Source organism: Heterodontus francisci, chromosome 18 (genome assembly GCF_036365525.1).
Source record: "Heterodontus francisci isolate sHetFra1 chromosome 18, sHetFra1.hap1, whole genome shotgun sequence".
In the NCBI taxonomy this organism is placed as follows: Eukaryota; Metazoa; Chordata; class Chondrichthyes; order Heterodontiformes; family Heterodontidae; genus Heterodontus; species Heterodontus francisci.
The window spans coordinates 53,019,654-53,042,641 of NC_090388.1; the positions used below are offsets into that span (position 1 = coordinate 53,019,654).

The window sequence follows — 22,988 nt, forward strand, 5'->3', positions numbered from 1 at the left end:
ATATGGACAAAGCCATATACTTCTGTAAAATCTCTGAAGCATTCATTCACAAATTGCGGCCCATTATCAGATATTACGGCCAGAATTTTACGGCCCCCCGACGAATGAGCTGGGGGCGGGCCATAAATTGAGTGGAAGGCAGGGGGAGCCATTCTTGCCCCTCTCCCGCCCCCACTGCAATTTTACACGGAGTGGCGGCGGCGAGAAACGGCCCGCCTGCCCCAGGCCAATCAAGGCCCTTAAGTGGCTAATTAACTGCAGGTATTTTCCCCTCAGTGGCTGGACGGCATAGGCCGCAAGAACCCCGCCTGGTAAAACCAGGCGGCCTTCTTGCAGGCTGTGAGAGGGCCCTCCTGATTGGGCACCCTGTGCCCCACAGAGGACCACCCCAAAGCCCCAACCACCTGCAACGCACAACACTCCCCCCGCCCCGCCACCCAACCGACCCCCCTTGCCTCGCTGGGGCCCGGCCAATTGTCCCTGGCAAGGCCCCAAAAACATACGTAAGTTCCGGGGCTGTCCTTCCTCTTGCCTCCCATGGCTGGGCATAGTCCCAGCAATGGCCACCACTCCCGGTGACACTGCTGGGACTAACAGCTGCTGGCCCGCTGATTGACAGGCAGCTCCATTAGGCAGGACTTGCTGCCTTAATAGGTGGAAGTCCTGCCCAAGACCAATTCAGCACCTGGGAAGTGAAAAATCCCGGCGTATCTCCCCAGGCCTGGCGGAGGCGGGCTTGCCATCGACTTTTCAGCTGGTGGGCGGAGCCTACTGCCCAATGTAAAATTCCGGCCTATAGTTCTGGAATTCCATGCGTAGCAAAAATTCCTCTCAAGGATGTGATTACAGCATCTGAACTTTGACCTTGTAGTTGTTCAACTTCAATCCACCTTGAATAATAATCGACTACTATTAGGAACATTTCACTTCTATGCTTAAAAAGATCCATTCCTAGCTGCTCCCATGGTCTAGATGGAAAAGAAGACATGAGTGGTTCTTTCGTCTCATGATGATTGACAGCGCACGTGATACATTTCGATATGATCTCTTCAATTTCTTTTGATATATCCGGCCACCATACTGAATATCTTGCCCTGGCTCTACACTTTGTAATTCCCAAATGTCCTTGGTGTAATCTCTCCAAGATATCTAATCCCAATACTCTGGGGATAACTAATCTCTCATCGTAGATCAGTCAATTATCAACAATGCTTAGATGACCCCTATGTTCGTAACACTGCTTTCAAACAGGGTTATGTGGCATATATGCTAGCCATCCATTCAAGCAATATTCTCTGATTTTCGCACATACTTCATCTGTTTTCTGCACATTCCTGATCCCACTCAGTTTCTGAGCTATAGCAGGTAAAGTTGTTGTCGTCATTAAAGCAAAAACTTCTACTTATTCGAGAAGCAAAATATCTCCTTTTTCATGACCTGCTGTTGAAATACGTGATAGCGTCTGCTATTTTCCTGGAACATATTCAGTTTTCGCGTCAAATCTCATCAATCTTAACCTAAATCTCTATACTCTTGGAGGTAATTTCGCAAACTCCTTTGAGTTTAATAGAGTAACCAATGGTATATGATCCATTTCGATTTTGAATTGAAGTCCTAGGAACTTTTCACATGCCCAAGTTTCTGCCAATGTTTCCTTTTCTATTACTGCACAGCTTTGCTTGGCTTCTGTTCATGAACGAGAAGCAAAATATACAGGTCTGTGTCTCCCATCTCTCTGCACTTGAAATAGGACTGCTCCCAATCCCATTGATGATGCATCACAGCTATGATGGTGGATCACTCTGGGTCATAATGGGCTAATACCTCCAATGATGTTAACATTTCTTTGATTTTCTCAAACGATTCTTGATGGGCTTCTTTCCAACACCAAACATTTTCGTTTTTCAACAACTGTCATAATGACTCATTGATCATGGCTAAATTTGGTAGAAATTTTCCTACTTGATTTACCATTCCCATAAACCTCTAAACTCTGTCACATTTTTAGGCTCTGGATCTGCTCTAATACTGGACCCATCTATTATATGTACAAGAAATGTTAACATTGGCTGCAAAAAATACATTTTTCGTTCAATGTGAGACCTGCTTCTTTCAATCTTCATAGTACTGCTCTCACTCTAGTATTGTGTTCTTTTTGATTGGCTCCATGGATTAGTACATCAACCATATGGCAAATAATTCCGTCCAATCCTTCCAGAATCCTCAACATCGTCCTTTGAAACATCTCAGGTGCTGATGTTATTCCAAATGGTAAACTGTTAAAACAGAATCTTCCAAATGGTGTTATAAATGTTGTTAGTAGCTTAGATTCTTCATCTGAGGGCAATTGCCAAAAATCCATTGTTAGCATCCAATTTGGTGAAAGTTGAGCTCCTCCCTAGTTTTGCCAAAGTCTATCTACTGATGACATTTCTCTTTCTCTTTCCACTGCCTTATTCAGTTGTGTGAGGTCAACACAAATTCTAAATGCACCGTTCAGTTTCTTCACTGGAACCAGGCCTGAAATGACTCCTTGTTTTATCATTAATTCCATTCCTTTTTTATTTTTTATATAAGTGAATGTGGGACTTTCCGAGGTGTATACAAACACACTGGCTCTACTTCCTTCCTTAGAGTAATATGGCATGCCATATTTAACTTCCCCAATCTTCTAAATAATTTGGAAATTAGGCTCTAAAATTTCTAGGCTGGTCTTCCTTACATTCAAGCTCTTCCACTCTATATATGCTTTGTAAGTTCATGCACGCCTTCCTACTTAAGAGTGAATTTTAATTACATATAAGGTCTCAGGAATTTTCTTTCCCTGGTAACTCAATATTGTTTTTCACTCTCCCATTACCTTCAACTCGATGCCTCCAAGCCCATATAATTCTTTACCTGCTGGTTTGAGAGTTCTCTTTTTCAGCCATGGTTCTGTGTCTGATAATACTGAAACTGCTGCCCCTGTGTCCAGTTTAAAATGAGTCTTGTTGCCTTGTACAAGAATTTCTTCCATCAAGCAACTCTCACTTGTTCCTTGGATTTCCCCGAAAAATGGTATTTCCACACCTAGTACATCAGCTAATTCATTAACTTTTTTGTTCTCTCGGGATTTCCCTTTAATTATATGCAGTGCTTTTTTTTACTGCAACACACTGACTAAAAGTGTCCCTTCTTTTTGCATGAAAAATACTCTGCTTCTCCAGCTGGGCAGTTTTCTGGCTTGTGCCTCACTCAGCCACACCTACTGCAATTTGTTGCTGCTACCTCTAGATGCTCTTCATGCCTTTCTTGTCTTTTATCACCATTTTTCCCTTTTGTTTTCTTAACGAATTCAATGGCTTCTGCTACTCTCGAGAATGGACTCTCCCTTTCCCCTTGAACAACCATTCGGTTAAACTTTCTAACCTCTGCTTGGCTGCTCAACTGAGTCACTCTTGTTAACGTGAGATCATCCCTTGACTGTAGATCCGATAGGGTGTCGTCTAATACACCAACCACAAACTTGTCTCTAATCAGCTCTTCCCGTAAGCTGCCGTATTTGCAATCCTCAGCGAGTTTACATAAATCATTGATAAATGAATCAATGCTCTCCCCATTCTGCTGGTTATGCTTATTAAGTTTGGCACGCTCCACAGAGACATTTTTTCTTACATTAAAGTAAGTCTTGAGTGCCTGAATAACTTCTTCATTTGTAGCCTTCTCTTCATCAATGCCTTGAGTAATGAGGGTGTTGTCTGCGCACTCCCACAAAGCATTCAATAACGTTCTGACCTGATCCTTGTCTGGCTTCTGGACGAGACCCGATGCTGTATGATACCTTGCAAACCTCTGGACCATTTTGGCCACACCTCAGCTTGGTTCAGTCCAGCTACTTTTTCAAAGTTCTCTGATATGGGCAAAGATTTCTCCATCTTTTTAAATTTACCATTGCCATCATATGGTATTCTGATAACTATTACGGCTTAGTACAGAATATACAAGAGTCTGATGGTTAGAATAATGGGAGTTTATTGAACATGTCTTGCATCCATGGTTTCCGCCACAACTCTCCACGAGGTTCCGTACATATTACATTACATAATTTCTTGTGAAGATGCTCACAGTCTATTTACATATTCTGCCCAGTAACAACTCCATATCACATTATACTACATCGGCTCCATTGAGGCCTAAAAATTCAGGCGTAAGTGTCAATTCATATTGAATTGTGGACCACTTGTTATTTTACATGCTATCTTTACTGATAAAAGACAGGGATGAGTTTAAGACCATGGACTGAATTTTACCTGGCCCTCGATGCCGCGGGTCGCGGCGGGGTGGCTGGTAAAATCCTACGGGGAGAGGCCCGCCTCGACCCGCGACGTCAGGAAGGGCCCACCGGAAATTATCGGCGGCGGGGAGACCTCGGTGTGCCCCCCCCCACCGCTGTACGGCGGCGGCACCCCAATTACAATATGTTAAGCGGTACTTATCTCTGCAGATTATGCAGCCCAACCCCTCTCCATTGACATTTCCTGATTTTTCACTGAATGGGTGGCTGGCTGACAGGTGCCGTTCCGTTGACGATTTGAAAAGCCTCGGGTCCACAGAGGCAGAAGGTTTTGCGGCAGAAGGTAAGTTCCTTTTCAGGGGTCTCACTCTGCATTCTTAAAGGGAGGAGGGAAGGGGGCATTACAGGGGTCCCACTCTGTATACTAGAAGGTACTGTGACCCTCCCTCCATTAACAGTGTACGTTCTGTGTTTGTTTGTGTTTGTGAGGGAGCAATGACACACCAGGCACCCTGTGTGCGGGGAGGATGCCAGAAAGGGCAGGAGCATTATGGTTTTATGGACGGTGAGGGCAATCCATTCAGCTGGTAGGATCTTGATGTGGTCGTACTGTACCACTCTGAGTGTTGGCCATGATGGGCAATGCCATGGCATGCCACATAGTTGATCCAGGAAAACAGCTGATGTACCCATCAACACCAATCCCTGCCCTGTTGAGAACCTTCTAAACTCGCGTGGGTTTCCTCCGGGTGCTCCGGTTTCCTCCCACATGCCAAAGACTTGCAGGTTGATAGGTTAATTGGCTGTTATAAATTGCCCCTAGTATAGGCAGGTGGTAGGGAAATATAGGGACAGGTGGGGATGTGGTAGGAATATGGAATTAGTGTAGGATTAGTATAAAATGGGTGGTTGATGGTCAGCACAGACTTGGTGGGCCGAAGGGCCTGTTTCAGTGCTGTATCTCTAAAACTAAAAAAAAACATGAAGGGTTCAACTTTATTTATCACATGGAAATAGGTACAGCTCATCCTACAATGTGTCATCCTCTGCTCGTGAGGATCCGTATGCGCCTGAGGCAATATTAACAAGCAGGTGCGATCCATGTAGAGGCCCCCGGTCGTGAGCAGCAGCCTCCAAGGGGAACTCACCATTACAGTTGCTGTGCATCTACAGGCCCCACATGACTTTCCATCGGATGTCAGAGCACCAGTGTCAGAGGCGATTGCGCATATAGAGAGGGTGGTGACTTTGAAGAAAGCCTGCAAAGATCCAGGGCTAAATTTTACGAGATTGCCGCCGATTGCAGGGGCATGCTTTGAAGATGGTGGTCAGCCCGCACGGATCGCCCGTCGTTGAGTCCCTGCTACATTGAGCGCAGTGGCTCATTAGCATAGAGGGGGCAGAGCACAGCGGCTCATTAGCATGGAGTGGGCAGAGCGGCCGCCCCCGATGACATAAAGGGGGTGGGCGCTCTGTCCCCAGCAACGGCGTCTGGCGCCACTGCGCAAGTGCCATTTTTAAAGGGCTTCAAGCTCTTCAGGTAAATTTACATTTTTAAAGGTCCCGCTGCAAGAAAATTGGAAATAAAATTTTATTTAAACTTTGAATCCCCTCTCCGACCGCCCCGCTGTGTTCTCAATAAATAAAATGACCTATCCCCCAAGAAAACCACTTTTTAATATGCCGACCTTTCACCCCCCTCGCAACTTCCGCACCTTTGACCCTCAACCCCTTCCCACCATCCCCACAACCAATCTGATCAGTTTTCCCTGTTCTCGCCCCTTCCGCCCTGCAAATTTCACTCCTCTTCCCCTCCCCACCAGTGTTATGCTTTGGATCTCCAAACAGAGATCCGACGGAGCAGGAGTTCCGGCCAGCAGCAGGAATATCAGTGTGGGACGGCCGTCATTAACAGGTAAGTGTTTATTCATTAATTGTAATATGATTAGCATATTTAGATGAAGTCTCCGCCACTGAGCGGCTGAGGTGGGTGTGGGGGGGGGAGGGGGTGGTGCCGGACTGAGGCCTCGCTACCGCCAGTAAAATGCAGCAGGGCCTTCCCGGCATCAGGGGTCGTGGCGGGCCTCTCCCGGAAGGATTTTCCGGGCCCCCCCACCACAACACCCGACATTGAAGGGCTGGTAAAATTCAGCCCGCAGTGTGGGAGAGCTAAAATACCTGGTGCTGCATCTCTCCTGAGAAGCTGGAAAAACCTGCAAGATTAATTCTCAATGCCGCCTGAAAAGAACTGCTTTCGTAAAGATCTCAGTGACTTGTCTCTGTATACTCGGACGCCAGTCCAAAAGGGACAACTGATTTCCTTCCATATCTTCTCTTTTTTCTTTAAGAATTAGCAAATATTTGGTCAAAGTATTCTTTTTTGAATTTTTTTAGTAACAACCCTCTGCAGATAGAATTTCTAAAATTTTTTGAGTGTGTGTGTGGGGAATTTAAAAAGGGAACTTTCATATTTCAATCTGTGTGTTAATGCTTGCTTCATTACTGGATAAGTCTTGTTTGATAATATACTGATAACTTTGTTGTTTATTAAAGAAACCTGTTTGGTGTACTTTATTCTGGGATAAAGAGTAGAATATATGATTGACCGCATCGGTCACTGGGGTAACATTTGAATATATGTCGTGACCTGTGGAGACGTGGAATTAGTAAAGACAGTGCACTCCTCCCACCTCTGTCGTAACAATATATTCCCAGGAACAGTGGGCAACTTCCTACAAAGCCAGGCAAAAATTGGGAAGGTAAGCCATCAGGACTGAACCGTGTTCACTCTGAAGGTTGGGGTTTGTTTCTGCTAATGGTAATAACTCCTATAACTGGACTGAAGTTTATTACTCTAGCTATATGTCAAATAAATCTTGATTTTGTCAAGAGGAGGCTAATTTGCCATCACGTACAGGTATGTCATCCAATTTGCCTGATTTTCCAATATTCACTGTACATATTAGCACAGATCCAAGAAAATCTCCTCTGATGTGTCCACTATTGCTCTCATGTCATTTCTAAGTCAGCCTGTACTAATTCAATACCATTCAATTTGTACTTCCATCACACAATATTCTGTGTGCAACACTCTACATTTATCAGTACTTCCCCATTTACTCTTAAAAGAACAATGTAGGAAGAAAAAGATGTTTTAAGTCACTTCTTATTTTCGGTAATGCAACTGAGAATCTCACTTAAGAACGGGCAATACTGGGATCACAAAATAACAGAAATAAACATAAAGAGAAAACAGTATTGCAATACTGCTTACCCGCTGAGCACACCTAGTACCAAGTTAAGCACAAAAAATTAACCTATGATGATAAGAGTAACAAAATAGATCCATGGCCACTGATTCCCTATGTTATCATTTACCTGGAAAAATGGAATAACAATGAGTGAGTTTTGCTCAGCATCTGAGCACAGCAAGGCCCCAAGGGGATTGTAACCCTATCACCAGCACATGAACCATCCTGACAACTTCTATCTGGAAGCTACAACTTCCATGTCAGTCAAAGCCTAAAATGATCCAGGTGTCTCTTTTCTCTACTTCTGATGACTGGAAGAAACTTGTCATGGCAGCTTGCCTGGGTAGGGTGTAGTGAAGAAATAGATAATGGGAAGGGAGGGATGGAGAGTGGGGGGTGGGAGGGGGGGTGGTAGTGAAGATACCAAACTGACAGCTTACCCGCTTAACACACCAAGAACCAGATTTAAAACGAAAAAGGATCCAAAGATGACCAGACTCACAAAATAGACCCAAGGTAGCTCATAGCCCATGGCATCCTGCATCTGAAAAGATGAAGGAAGGTTAACAGAGAGAAAAAGTTAGTAGATCAAAAGCTAGAAGAATGATGGGATTAAAGACTCATGGATGATACTGTGCTTTTAGACATGCACTGAAATTTAAAGACATGCGCATCTCAGATACAGATGCAAAAAAACATAATACAACTCCATGCAAATCATACCCTTTAGTTTAACGGACATGCTCTTCCCATTATGCAAAACACTCCTATTTATGCTTATTATACTATTTATATAGTGCCTTATCTGGTAGAAACAGTTCAAATGTGTTTCACACAATGAATTACTTTTCAAACAATAATGATAATTGTTATGCAGACAATTAATAATATTAGTAGCTGCAGCAATAGGCCAGTCAGATCATATTATTTTTCATGCAGGTCCTCTGAGAATCTTTTTTTCCTCTCAGCCCAGAGACCTCCACTCACTACTGAAACACAAATTTGATTTTTTTTTTTGCTTTCAGTTGAGTGGCAATCTATTGCATAAGTTACTAAATTTTCAGTGTGAAGAAATTACTCAAGTTTCACTCTGATTTATTAGCTCATAAATAATATAGTTACATAAATATGCAATGCACTATAAAGTGTGTGGAAAATATTTACACATACTGTTATATTTTATGGAGCAAACTTTCACCAGAAATCTTTACATAACAGGTTGAAAAACACTTCAATTTTTCTTTAGCACCTGCATCATCCTTAACTTGTTCTTCTTTTAATATTTTGAACAAATGTAATGAACAATGTAAATTATTAATTCCTATCACTAAAAATATATTAATTTGTTTTGACTGATTTAAAAGTCCAGCAAAAGAATGAAAACATTAAAAAATCTGTTAAACCATATTTTTCTATGATCTCGTCTTATTTTACAATTGGAAATCAAAGGATATATATTGATGGTTAAAGTGACCAAATTTAGTTGCAATTAGTAAATTAATGGAATACTCACTTTTACATAGCTTGTTTGTTTTACGAAACCATAGATATATTCATGGTTTATCTTTGATATGAAATTGAAGTCCAGATTCATGCAATTTCTTTTGTATTTTGTTCATATAAATAGCTTAGACTATGATCGTTTGAGTTTACCTTTTTTGCTCATTCCTTTATACAAGCTTAAAATGCAATTTGAGAATCAACAGGATAGATAGAAGACTTGCAACCAGGATTCTGCTTGTGGTGCTTTGCAACTGTACACCAGATCAGTTCTTTCTTTGATAATGCAGTTCTCTAAAAAATGTGATCTGTTTCTTTTTTTCCCTACACAATTCATAAGAATGAGTGTGGCCAGATTTTCGTTCTCAGGTTGGGACACCGAAGACCGGATCATTTCTTGGTCCCGACCCTGACATGGTCCTATTTTTAAATGCCAAATAAGTAATTGCCCTGAGAGTGAATCTGGCAGCCAATTAGAGGTATCAGAAGCGTTATGGAGGCGGAACAGAGAATGGAATGGAATTTTTAAAGGCAAGCAGCAGCCGTTGCTGGGCTTGTCGTTGCCTACCCAAATGAGTCAGCAGGGATCTCGGAGAGCCTGTGTGGGCATTGGACTGCATCCCTTTGCAGCTCCCCCGCTGTGGTCCTCTGACCTCCTGCTGTACAGGAGGTTGCACCTGCTGCAGCTCATCTTGGTTACTCTGTCCAATGTCAGAGTGGTCTGTTCACTTCTGACCTCCCTCAGCTGGGCTTTGTGCATTCACCAGGCCTTCCCATGACAACCCCAGCTGCCACAGTGATGCTAGTGGGCTCACTTCCCTCTCAGCCTTCCTGCCATTCTGTACTGTGACATTAAACTCTTCCAGCTGCAGCAATAGCCATACTGAGACTCATACTAAGCTCTGTTCGCTGCCTACGAATTAATTTAATCAGCCCCCCATAGCCCTCCACACTGTTCACGTCTTCACAACCCTGTCGTATTCCCCCCATGGCATATAGCCATTTCCAGCCTTTAAAAATTGATTACTGATACTGACAAGCCTGTTAATGAGTTATTTAAAGAGCTTCCAACAGGCACCTAATTGGAGGCATGCATCCGACCTGTTCCCTCCATGCCAGTGGCACTTTGAAAATAGCATCGTGTTCTGGAGGCGGCGGGACCCAGTGCCGACCTCTGGGAACGCAATTTTCAAATTGCACTGGCAGCCATTCCCGCACACAGCGGGGTTTGAAAATCCGGCCCCTAATGTCTTGCTCAGATAGACGTTTTTCTGGTGTATTAGTAAATTAGGCAACACTCAGAAAATACAACCCTACACCTTCAAAAGCAATTGAAGACAAATTATGTGGAAACTATGTAAAACACATTTTAAAAGAGAGCAGAAGAAAAGTACACAGAGATATGTAATATCACTGTAAATCGAAAATCTATTGGGCTAAAACTTACTTTGAAACTTTTTCAGTGACTTTAATAATTTGCAATACATGCAGAAGAAAGACCTGTTTAGAGTTGTTTGCAGAACAATAAAACAAAGACTCAAGACAATAAGTATGATTCAAAAATATTTCAGAGCATACAGAAGTTCTATTTAAACTTAAAAAATAATGTTTGCGATATCAGCAGATGAATGTTTAATGTGTTTGTGTAACATTCTTCTGTCAGCTGTCTTATCAGAGGTGGTGACCTTTTTTTAATTGGATTAAATCAAATATGGGTTAACTGCTCATGTAGTAGACAGAGGGATAGCAGCCGAAAACACTAAGCATTCATCTGTTTATACTACTAATAGCAATTTCTAGGCTTTACAAATATTTTCTTACCTATTTATTTATATGTGTGATTTAATTAACATTCAATAATATATACAAAATTAGGAATGGCATTGTTTTTAAATATTGGGATTCTGTATTTTATAATGAACTTGTGTTTTTCATGTATTTTCCAGGAAATGCTGAGAAATGATTTTTTTCTCTATAAGGGAATACAGATCAGTTCAATATAGTTTGCAATAATTGTGAGTTGCTAATCATAGCCATAACAACATGGGTTGGTGCTTCACAGAAGATGAGAAGACTTGCTTGTCATTTTCTCAGCTACTGCTCTGAATTTTCTGACCTCCACATTTGGATTAGTAACACATGTTTTTCAATATATATTGTTATCGTCATTTATTTCCTCTTTATTAAGGTGTTGAACTGGTCAGTTGTGATTGTCTTCATGAGTGGTGCTAACCTCTGTGAATACAGGCACCGTGGTACTGCTGAGAAAAAGAAATTGGTATTTCAACATGTTTGTATATTCTTTGTATTGTAAACAAAAATTTGGTAGAGGCCTTAATAGAGGACAGCTACAAACCCACCCCAAGGTGCCTTGATCTCCATTCTCAGGACAGCACACTCTAATATATCAGTGTGTCATTTCCATTTCTCAAATGTCTCATTCATTTTATGGAGTGATGCTTGCAATTTAGAACTAATTAATTCCAAATTACAGTTTTGAGAAAGTAAAAAAAAATTTCACTTAACATTCCTATAGTAATCACAGAGGGGTAAAAGAAAGTCATTATCAGTCTGGGCTGGATTTTAATTCTTGCCCAAGAAGTGAAGAAACATGGGCCAAGAAATTGAGTTGTTCCTGAGTTGGGATGTAATCCAGTGCAGCACTACACAGTCCTAATGATGGCGGTGGCAGGAAACTGATCTACCTGCCTCAATTGCTTATTATTGGCAAACTGCAGGGAAGGCAAACAGAACAGGGCAAGCAGTGGCCTGCAAATTTAATGTCAAGCTGGGAGAAGTACTCCTACTTTTCCCAACCCAGCAATAACGTAAGTAAAAATGTTACCCTTCAGAAGGCATCCTCCCGCAGTCCCTTTAAGAATCACTGGCTTGACTGCAAGTGCCTGAGAACATCGACTGCAGCACGCATGGCACATGATTGGAACAGTCACTAACTAATTTTGCAAAAGTGGCCTGAAACCACCTTACAATCAGAAACAGGGAAATTTATTATGGGGAATAAAGAAATGGCCGACCAACTAAATGCATACTTTGGTTCTGTCTTCACAAAGGAGGACACAAATATCATACCAGAAATGTTGGGGAACACAGGGCTTAGTGAGAGAGAGGAACTGAAGGAAATCAGTATCAGTAGAGAAATGATGTTGGGGAAATTGATGGGATTGAAGGCCAATAAATCCCCAGGGCCTGATGGTATGCATCCCAGAGTACTTAAGGAAGCGGCCCTAGAAATAGTGGATGCATTGGTGGTCATCTTCCAAGATTCTATAGACTCTAGAATAGTTCCTACAGATTGGAGGGTAGTTAATGTAACGCCACTATTTAAAAAGTGAGGTCGAGAGAAAGCAGGGAATTTTAGACCAGTCAGCCTGACGTCGATAGTGGGGAAAATTCTAGAGTCCATGATCAAAGATTTTTTAGCAGAGCACTTGGAGATTCTTCTTTTCTTTTGGGCCTCCTTATCTCGAGAGACAATGGATACGCGCCTGGAGGTGGTCAGTGGTTTGTGAAGCAGCGCCTGGAGTGGCTATAAAGGCCAATTCTGGAGTGACAGGCTCTTCCACAGGTGCTGCAGAGAAATTTGTTTGTTGGGGCTGTTGCACAGTTGGCTCTCCCCTTGCGCCTCTGTCTTTTTTCCTGCCAACTACTAAGTCTCTTCGACTCGCCACAATTTAGCCCTGTCTTTATGGCTGCCCGCCAGCTCTGGCGAATGCTGGCAACTGACTCCCACGACTTGTGATCAATGTCACACGATTTCATGTCGCGTTTGCAGACGTCTTTATAACGGAGACATGGACGGCCGGTGGGTCTGATACCAGTGGCGAGCTCGCTGTACAACGTGTCTTTGGGGATCCTGCCATCTTCCATGCGGCTCACATGGCCAAGCCATCTCAAGCGCCGCTGACTCAGTAGTGTGTATAAGCTGGGGATGTTGGCCGCTTCAAGGACTTCTGTGTTGGAGATATAGTCCTGCCACCTGATGCCAAGTATTCTCCGAAGGCAGCGAAGATGGAATGAATTGAGACGTCGCTCTTGGCTGGTATACGTTGTCCAGGCCTCGCTGCCGTAGAGCAAGGTACTGAGGACACAGGCCTGATACACTCGGACTTTTGTGTTCCGTGTCAGTGCGCCATTTTCCCACACTCTCTTGGCCAGTCTGAACATAGCAGTGGAAGCCTTACCCATGCGCTTGTTGATTTCTGCATCTAGAGACAGGTTACTGGTGATAGTTGAGCCTAGGTAGGTGAACTCTTGAACCACTTCCAGTGGTAGAATTGGGCAGAGTCAGCATGGATTTACGAAAGGGAAATCATGCTTGACAAATCTACTAGATTTCTTCGAGGATGTAACTAGTTGACTTGATGAGGGGGTGCCAGTGGATGTGGTTTATTTGGACTTTCAGAAGGCTTTTGACAAAGTCCCACACAAGAGATTAGCGTGTAAAATTAAAGCGCATGGGATTGGGGGTAGTGTATTGCGATGGATAGAAAATTGGTTGGCAGACAGGAAACAAAGAGTAGGAATAAATGAGTCTTTTTCCGAATGGCAGGCAGTGACTAGTGAGGTACCGCGGGGATTGGTGCTAGGACCCCAGCTATTCACAGTATATATTAATGATTTAGATGAGGGAACTAAATGTAATATCTCCAATTTTGCAGATGACACAAAACTGGGTGGGAGGGTGAGTTGTGAGGAGGATGTGGAGTGGCTGCAGGGTGATTTGGACAAGTTGAGTGAGTGGGTTAATGCATGGCAGATGCAGTATAATGTGGATAAATGTGAGGTTATCCACTTTGGTAGCAAAAACAGGAAGGTAGATTATTATCTGAATGGCTATAAACTGAGAGAGGGGAATATGCAGCGAGACCTGGATGTACTCGTACACCAGTCGCTGAAGGTAAGCATGCAGGTGCAACAGGCGGTAAAAAAGGCAAATGGTATGTTGGCCTTCATAGCGAGAGGATTCGAGTACAGGAGCAGGGATGTCTTGCTGCAATTATACAGGGCCTTGGTGAGGCCACACCTGGAATATTGTGTGCAGTTTTGGTCTCCTTATCTGAGGAAGGATGTTCTTGCTATAGAGGGAGTGCAGCAAAGGTTTACCAGACTGATTCCTGGGATGGTGGGACTGACGTATGAGGAGAGATTGAGTAGGTTAGGATTATATTCGCTGGAGTTCAGAAGAGTGAGGGGGGATTTCATAGAAACCTATAAAACTCTAACAGGACTTGACAGGGTAGATGCATGAAGAATGTTCCCGATGGTGGGGGAGTCCAGAACCAGGGGTCATAGTCTAAGGATACGGGGTAAACCTTTCCGGACTGAGATGAGGAGAAATTTCTTCACCCAGAGAGTGGTGAGCCTGTGGATTTCGCTACCACAGAAAGCAGTTGAGGCCAAACATTGTATGTTTTCAAGAAGGAGTTCGATATAGCTCTTGGGGCGAAAGGGATCTCTTGGGGAGAAAGCGGGAACAGGTTACTGAGTTGGATGATCAGCCATGATCATAATGAATGGCGGAGCAGGCTTGAAGGGTCAAATGCCCTACTCCTGCTCCTATTTTCTATGTTACTATGAAACAGGTGTTAGGTTCCTACTTGCACATGCAAAGAGCCTAATACCTGTGGCGAGTGGTGCACTTTACACTGTAAAACAGGCATGGCATCAACAAATCTATAGGTCATGGTTTCTAATGGGCATTTAATGTTCAATATGACAGGCAGCATGCACTTGCTTATTTTAAGTAGGAAGTGAGTCAGCCTCCATCTTGGTACGGGAATCAAAAGAGGTGTCAAGGACTTGTGCCTGAAACAGTTGCTTTGCATATGCAAATAATAAGCAGGCCTAATGTCTGTTTAAGGCCTCCTCTTCCAAATTGTTCCTTCTTGAGAGCAGTTGCTGCCAGGCGTAGGAATCAATCCCTGCTGATGTGAATCAATTGCTCGGTCAATATCATCATCCAGTTTCACACTGTTTACATGAATGGTCATTTCAAAATAATATAATGATCTTAGAAATAATTTGAGAGAGGTAGGTTGATTATCAAAAAAGAACACAGACAAATTACATAATTAAATATCAATTAAGAAACAAAGCTTTTACGATCACATGATGAATACCATTTTGTTTTTCTCCCCCAGCTAAAGGCACTAAAATCCTAAAATATTGCTTGGTTTGTTTCCAGTCAAAAGGTTTCGAAAAGAAATAGTGCTAAAACTTCCTACTCAAAGAGTTAAGGAAAAACATTGCAAAAATGACACTGCTTCAGTGCAAGTTCTTCATAAATTTTTCTGAGAATACACAAGATGTAAAATCTCAGGAGACTTGCACCATTTCCGTATGAGTCTTTGGAGCATTAAACCTCAGTACATGATGCCATTCTCAGGGCTTTTGATCTTTAAAGGTCCAAGATGTTCATCTCTATGGTTCAAGTGCTACTTTCCTATAGGCTGTTAATGGGAAAAAATCCTCAAGGACAAAACTTATTAAAGCAAAATGGATACCACAGGAATGTGTATATAACAGTTCTTTCTTCTTGATTGATTCACTCCTACAGTGCTACTTCCATTGTTGTTTATAACAGCTGTAAAAGGCAAAATATCTAATCTTTCCCTTTCACCCATTCTTTAAAGCTTTTTAGTCCTTTTTGAAATTGCTTTGGATTCTCTGTATTTTTCAAAAATAGCCAATTCTGTGTGCTTATAACTATACATTTATAGAAATATTTTATACAACAGATGAAATCAGAAAAAAAGTAATGAAATGTTATTTAGTGGTATTTTTCAGAGTTATTAAAGGAGCAAAGACGACTGCTGAGTGCCAGTCATGCACTGCAGTAAGTGCTGCTGGGTAACCAGTACATAACTATGGATTGCACAGCAAAGACTTTATTCTTTGATGAGATACATCCTTCAACATACTTAGAGTTAAGAGAGACTGGATTCAACATTATGGGATGTTATTTAGTTGGTAATGACACCTTGTAATATTTCTAACATTGTTATGCACTGGCATCAGCAATATTAACCCATGTAATACCCTCACTCCCTTACCCTATGAAGGGCGCTGCATACATTGGTTTCGCAGCCAGTTTTAATCTGTAGCATAACAAAAATTAACAGATGAAAAATATGCTGTACGGTCTTCTTGAAAGACCTGAGTTGGAGTCATTTTAATAATTAGAGCTGATGGTCTATGCCTGTACAGATAGAACAAAGGTGTTTTGCCTTGACTGCTGGTTGGAAAATTGGAATGGCATCCTGCTGCTTTGATAAAAAAGCAAAAGGCCCTTGAAGGGTCAAAAAGTGTCTGGGCATGATATACCAGAATGGAGAAGATACTCTATCCCCTCTGGGAACTCTCACTATTGAGCCTAGGGAGAGCAGAATGGGCAGAATTCGTGAGCAGCCTATCAACATCCCTAGATTTGCCCACCCCCATCCCTGACTAAAATTTGGTCAACATTTTGTAGGTTAAGGTGGATTTAAAGACCTAGTGGATTTAAATTCCGGCCCCACCACAGGCAATTCATCCCTCTTCGAACTTCCTACGTTTCAGAGCCAGGGGCTTGGCCTGCAAATTGTAAATGGCTTCTCCTGCTGATCAATACCTAGGCCTGGATTTTACCAATTGGGAGGACAACCCAATGCCTGGTGGAAATGCAGGTCAGTGGGTTACGGGACTTCTTACGAGACTTTGCCAGCAAGAGTCAATTAAAGTCTGGCAGGCGGGGGAGCGGCCAATCAATGTTGGTGGGCAGTTCCTAGTGCTGGCAGTTCGCATGGAGGCGCCATTTTTAAAGGCACATGTGAGCAGTCAGGCTGGCTGAGTCACTGATAAAAAGGAGGGGGTCTACAGCAATGGAGGCAGCGGAGGAATGGCTTCAGAATGAGGAAGGTTCACTCCACAATTCAGTGGTGCCTCCCTCCTGCCGGCAGAAAGAGAAAGGATAGATGCCCTGTTTCCAGCAGACAGGAGGAGGCCAGAAAGCCTCACCAAGAAGGCATGGCTGAAGGTGGCAGATATCGTAAGAAGCTGAGGGGTTGTTGCAAGAACCTAGATCCAGTGCAGGAAGAGATTTAATGGCCTGCTGCAGTCGGGAAAGGTGAGTGGCATTTAGAGTTGCAAACTGGAAGCCCAGCATGCATTAAAAGGCCCCTACAAAATGTGAGAGTTGGTGGTAGACCTATGCATGAAACAACACCAGGCACCAATGTCCACATTGAGGCACCCAGTTCACACACACCTGAATCCCATGGTCAGTCATGGGGGAATGCTGCATTGAAATGGCTGACTGTCTGCATCACTCTGCCATTCCAGCAGCATGCTGCTGCACATTTAGGGCTGGATTTTGTGCTGGAGGCCGGCTCCCGGCGCCTGGCTTAATAGGAGGGGGGAGCCCCGCCTGTGCATTTCACGGCTCCCTGGAGCGATCCTCCAGTCTTACTAAATCAAAGTTTTAGGAGGCGGGATCCCCATCCCTTTAAAGTCTTTAAAGGGACAGGGATCCCGCCTCCAAGAGCTACCGGCCAATCAGAAGGCCAGCAGCTCAGCAGTATTGGCAGCGCCACCAGGAGCGGTGGTCACTGGCGGTACTGCAAACACCTCAGGCCCAGTCCGAGCGCTGGAACCCTGGAACAGAGGTAGGTGAGGCGGGGTCTCCGGGTCCAGAAGGCCCTGGTGGGGGGGGGTGGGGAGGCAGGGTCATAGTTCAGTCCAGGCACAAGGGGGTCCTGGGGTGTACAGTTGTTCCTGGTGGGGGTCCTCAGTGAGCCACAAATTGCACCACCCCCCCACCCCACCCCAAGCCCACAGGGAGGGCACCTCATTTTACAGGCCCACCTACCATTGGTAAGATCCCAGGGTTGGTGTAAAGAGGCCCTTAATTGGCTGTTAATAGGCCACTTAAGGGCCTCAATTGGCCTCTGGGTGGGAAGGACATGTCGGCCTATCCTGCCCCCCAGGAAGATTGCTGGGAAATAGGCACTCAGCCCCGCTGTCCCCCCGCCACCCGTCGTGATACTCAGTGACCACCCCCCCACCCCGCTCCGCCTCCAATCCTGCCTCACAAAATCCAGCCCTTACAGTGTCAGAGTAATCAGCACAGATGGGGCTTGAGTGAGGAGTGACACTGCTTGCAGGAGAAACTCAGAATTTAAGGGAGTGTCAATGACCTGGAGGTGGAATGCCTTTCATCATCGTGGTGACATTGATGGAGGAGGAGGTCATGGAGATCAGATGGGTCACAGCAGGGCAGCCTGTCGCTGAAGTTGAAGCAGGTGTGGAAACTATAGAGTGAGTAAATTTTAGTTTAGAGATACAGCACTGAAACAGGCCCTTCGGCCCACCGAGTCTGTGCCGACCATTAACCACCCATTTATACTAATCCTACACTAATCCCATATTCCTACCACATCCCCACCTGTCCCTATATTTCCCTACCACCTAACTATACTAGGGGAAATTTATAATGGCCAATTAACCTATCAACCTGCAAGTCTTTGGCATGTGGGAGGAAACCGGAGCACCCAGATGAAACCCACGCAGACACAGGGAGAACTTGCAAACTCCACACAGGCAGTACCCAGAATTGAACCCGGGTCACTGGAGCTGTGAGGCTGCGGTGCTAACCACTGCGCCACTGTGCCGCCCCAAGTAAAGCGACGGTTGCGTCCAACATTCCCTAGACCGGCTGCGTTTGCTGACAGTGCAACCACTAGGTGGTGCAGTACTAGCACACGTACAAATGTAGCCTCTCCACTGAAACGTCACTGCCTGCGACGTTCAGGCAGCTGCCAGGATTAAAGATGACACTGCTCAATTTATCACAGAAAAACAACTTCAACACAAAAGTCCCCTCAATGGCTGTCATCGCCGCCTCCATCCCACCCCCAACAGTCCCCCGCTCCCTCCTGCCATTGCGCTTCTCTCTATCGGTCCCTCCTGCGCCCATCTTCTCACCACTGACTCCACGCTGCCTTCCCTTAAGCACTCACTACAGCCTTGCTGTTTCCCCCCCTCCCTCAGCCGTTCGCTCCAGACCTCACCACTGCTCCCCACCCCCCTTCCCCTCCCTTCCCCTCTCCTCGGCTAAAAGGGAGAAACTTGAAAGATTGTTAAAGGGGGATTTGGGATGATGGAACCAAATGTATGGTCTGATTAAAAAAATGTGGGATTTGGCTGAAACTGGCAATGCACACACAGGTGGAGGAGGATCGTCAGATGTAATATCTCTAGTGTGATAGAGATATTAAAGGGGGGAGGACTGAAGGACATGAAACAGTTAACCTCGAGGCACAGGAGGAATAAGTTAACTGAAACTCTTACTCAGCCAGAAGGACATTAACAACTGGACAATGCGAGAAGTTAACTGAAATTATCAGTTCCTGGCCAGAATGGAAGACCTGAACAATGCCACGCGCTAAGTTCCCATCACCGTCGTGGAGATCACATTATCTTTATGCTGTATAGACAGCAGGGGTGGAGATGAGGAGTTGTCTCTGACTTTGCAATTCTGCATAGCCCAGGAGACTGAAAAAACCAAGATAAAGAGGTGTGAAAAACCAGGCAGCTCAACAGGCTGGTAACTGATTCTACGGCCTGAGGCCCAGGTGTGGGACAGCGTGGCTGGAACACTATAAGAAAGGACAATATCAGAACGTGGGCACTGCAGTCAGGTGAAGAAGGAAGGGGACCAGTCATCACCAGATCCAGGGCTACAATCCACATCGGTAATGACAAGCCGCATGGATGATTGTAAATTTTCAGTCAAATCATAGAGGGGTTTGTACTGTGGTTTTGTTGGTCTAAGAAACTAAAAATTTAGGTTGAGCCAAAACCTATTTTGTCATGTGTATTTTGTTCTTGTAATTTCGGGGTCGAAGAATCATTGTAAGGAGGAAAGGAACTGAAACCCTTACACCTCCACCACACTCTCAGGCAGAGCATTCCAGATCCGAACCATTTGGTGCATAAAAAAGTTTTCCTCATGTCACCTCGAGTTCTTTTGCCAATTACCTTAAATTGGTGTCCTCTGGTTCTGGATCCTATGGCCAATGGGAACAGTTTCTCCCTATCTACTCTGTCCAGACCCCTCATGATTTTGAACACTTCTATCAAATCCCCTCTTAATTTTCTCTTCTCCAATGAGAACAGGCCCAGCTTCTCCAACCTATCCGCGTCAAGGAACTTCTTCTTCCCTGGAACCATTCTTGTGAATCTTTTCTAGACCCTCTCTAATGCCTTAACATCCTTCGTAAAGTGTGGTGCCCAGACTGGACAAAATACTTCAGTTGAGGCCGAACCATTATTTTATAAAGATTTAACATAACTTCCTTGTTCTTGTGCTCTGTGCCCCTATTTATAAATTCCAAGATGTAGTATGTTTTATTAACTGCTTTCTCAACCTCCCCTGCACCTATATATGTGCATATATACCCCCAGGTCCCTGTGCTCCTGCACCCACTTTAGAATTGTACCCTTTAATTATATTGCCTCTTCCTGCCAAAATGAATCACTTCATACATTTCTGCATTAAATTTCATCCTCCACTTGTCCATCCATTCCACCAGCTTGTCTATGTACTCTTGACGTTTATCTCCACCCTCCTCACAGTTCACAATACTTCCAAGTTTTGAATCATCCACAAATTTTGAAATTGTGCCCTGTACACCCAAGTCTATGTCATTAATATATATCAAGAAAAGCAGGGATCCTAGCACCAATCCTTGGGGAACCCCACTATATACCCTCCCCTTGGAAGAGTGTGGAGAGGCCCAGCTATGCTCAGCTTCATGCAGATGGTGAGCCTCGGATTTCATCAGCAAAGCAGCAGATGCTTCAGCAGCAGTGTCAAATATGTGAACGTCTGTTGGAGCTTCCAAAGGTAGTCATCCCTGTGCAAAAGAGGAGTACATCCATGACATGAATGGCTCCATATCTCTGCATGTGAACGCATGGCATCCTCCATTGAGAGAATGGCAACCCTCATGGAGAGACACATGGAGTATAGCACCAAGCGGATGCAGGGTGTGCGCACAGTCCTCCATAACCTGACCTCATCCGTGAGGTCTATGGAGTGATGGCTGGGCAAGATGGGCAAGCCACGCATCTCCCCTTTTCCAGGAGATGAACCACTCCAGGCAATCATGGGAGTGCATGTGGGGCCTGAACGGACAGAAGAGGGGCAGGCTGAGGCAATGGGGGCTCCTCTCAAGGTGCTTCAGTAGCTGAAGGCAGATCCTCAGTCCCTTTGACAGTGACACCAACATGCAGGTGGCCTCGAATGTGCCGAGACCCAGTTGGGCTCAGGCCCCCACAGGATGCAGGCCACGCCATCTAATGCACCAAAGCAAGAAAGGCAGCAGTCTGTCCCCACATCAATTCCAGGCACAGGAGGAACATCCCAGACAAGTGACCATACTCAAGCGTGTAAATGCTTGGACTAGCACTTGGGGTTTCACTGGGTGATAGTTTGTTAACTGGAAAAGCCTTTAATGTTTAATGAGAGTTAAAGGTCTTGACATTCAACGTGCAATGCCTCATGTATTTATTTTTATGCAACTGTTGATAGTGACCAGATGTGGAATCAAATAAGATGGATGGTGTGTAAACGTGAGGGCTTCATGAGCGACTGTGTTGACAGAAGGCCTTGGCAAATATTGCTTACGGGTACAGGGAGATACTAAGGGTCTCTCATGAAAGGTCAACAAGGCCACCTCTGGGAGACAACCTTTTCGTTCGGTGGCCACTTGCACTTGTTGTCATGTGAAGGGTGTGCTGATCAGAGTTGAAAATCTCCCTGCCACACTTATCAATGTCCTGTGAGCTGGGCCCCACGGTACCATCTCCAGCAGCTGGCACCTGTTGAAGTGCCTCATGCTCATCCTCTTCCTCTGACTATGTTGCTCGCTCAGTGTCTTCATCTGGCTCCAGCACTACTCCTCTCTGAAGTGCCAGGTTGTGCTATGTGCAACAGACAACAATGATGCAATATACCCTTCAGGGTCCTTATTGCAGGTCTCCCTCAGATCTATTGAGGCATCTAAATCTCATCTTCCAAAGGCTTACTCGATGGTGATCCTTGTAGTCACATGGAAGTGGTTGTATGTGTCCTCTGCCTGTATGTTGGGCTTATGTACAGGGGTCAGAAGCCATGATTTCAGTGGATACCCTTTGACCCCAGTATCCAGCCACAAAGGTGTTCGGGTGGCCTGAAGAACTGCAGCAATTGTGACTGTCTAAGGATGTAGGAGTCGTGGCAGCTTCCTAGAAACCTTGCCCACACCTGCATGATCCACTTACTGTGGTCACAGATGACTTGAACATTGGTGCCCAGACATCTTGATGAAGCTGAGCCTCTGATGGTACACCCTTTGAGCTGGGTAGCACCTTATGTGACCATTAACCTGCCCTCTTGCCATGTGCCCTCTTCATCTGCATCCCATGGCTTCCTCAAGCCACTGCAGCATCCCTGGCCACTGCACAGGCACCCCATATGGCTGCAACCCAATCTCTATGCCACTCTCCTCCTCACCGGAGGAGTCAAAGTCTGAAAGCATTGACCCTATAGCCAGATGAAGCCTCCACTGCATTGAGTCTTTCAAGAACCTTTTCCTGCCTCCAGTTGCTGCTGTGGACTTAGGAGACACCTTTCCACCAGCAGCACTTCACTGTGGCCCCACCCTCTGCAGTGCTTTCAAACTTGATAGTTCCGCTTCTTGAAGACACAGCCTGCAAACAGTATAGCTGCCAGTTTCCTCCACAACTGAGTTACCGCTGATATCTCACCTCATTTGATTAAACAAGACTCTGAGTCTCTGTGCATCCCGTGCGCCATTGGCAAAATCAGAAAAAGGTGGGAAAATACCACAATTGGCTGTTTAACAACCTGAATTATCTGCCTGCCACCGATCGATCTGTCCTGCCACCCACATCTGGTAAAA

The 22,988-nt window shown here is 44.6% G+C and overlaps 1 protein-coding gene across 5 annotated transcripts in view; it reads right to left on the reverse strand.

Annotated features, from left to right (window-relative positions):
- Positions 1-22,988, reverse strand: part of cacna1c (calcium channel, voltage-dependent, L type, alpha 1C subunit) — a 1,113,964-nt gene that overhangs the window by 429,129 nt on the left and 661,847 nt on the right. For 4 of the 5 annotated variants that reach the window (XM_068050762.1, XM_068050758.1, XM_068050759.1 and 1 more), the window contains one exon: positions 7,965-8,068. The exons of the other annotated variant lie outside the window; for it this stretch is intronic. In XM_068050762.1, coding sequence (XP_067906863.1) covers positions 7,965-8,068 — 104 coding nt within the window. The remainder of the gene's footprint in view (positions 1-7,964; positions 8,069-22,988) is intronic. 5 annotated transcript variants of the gene reach the window in all.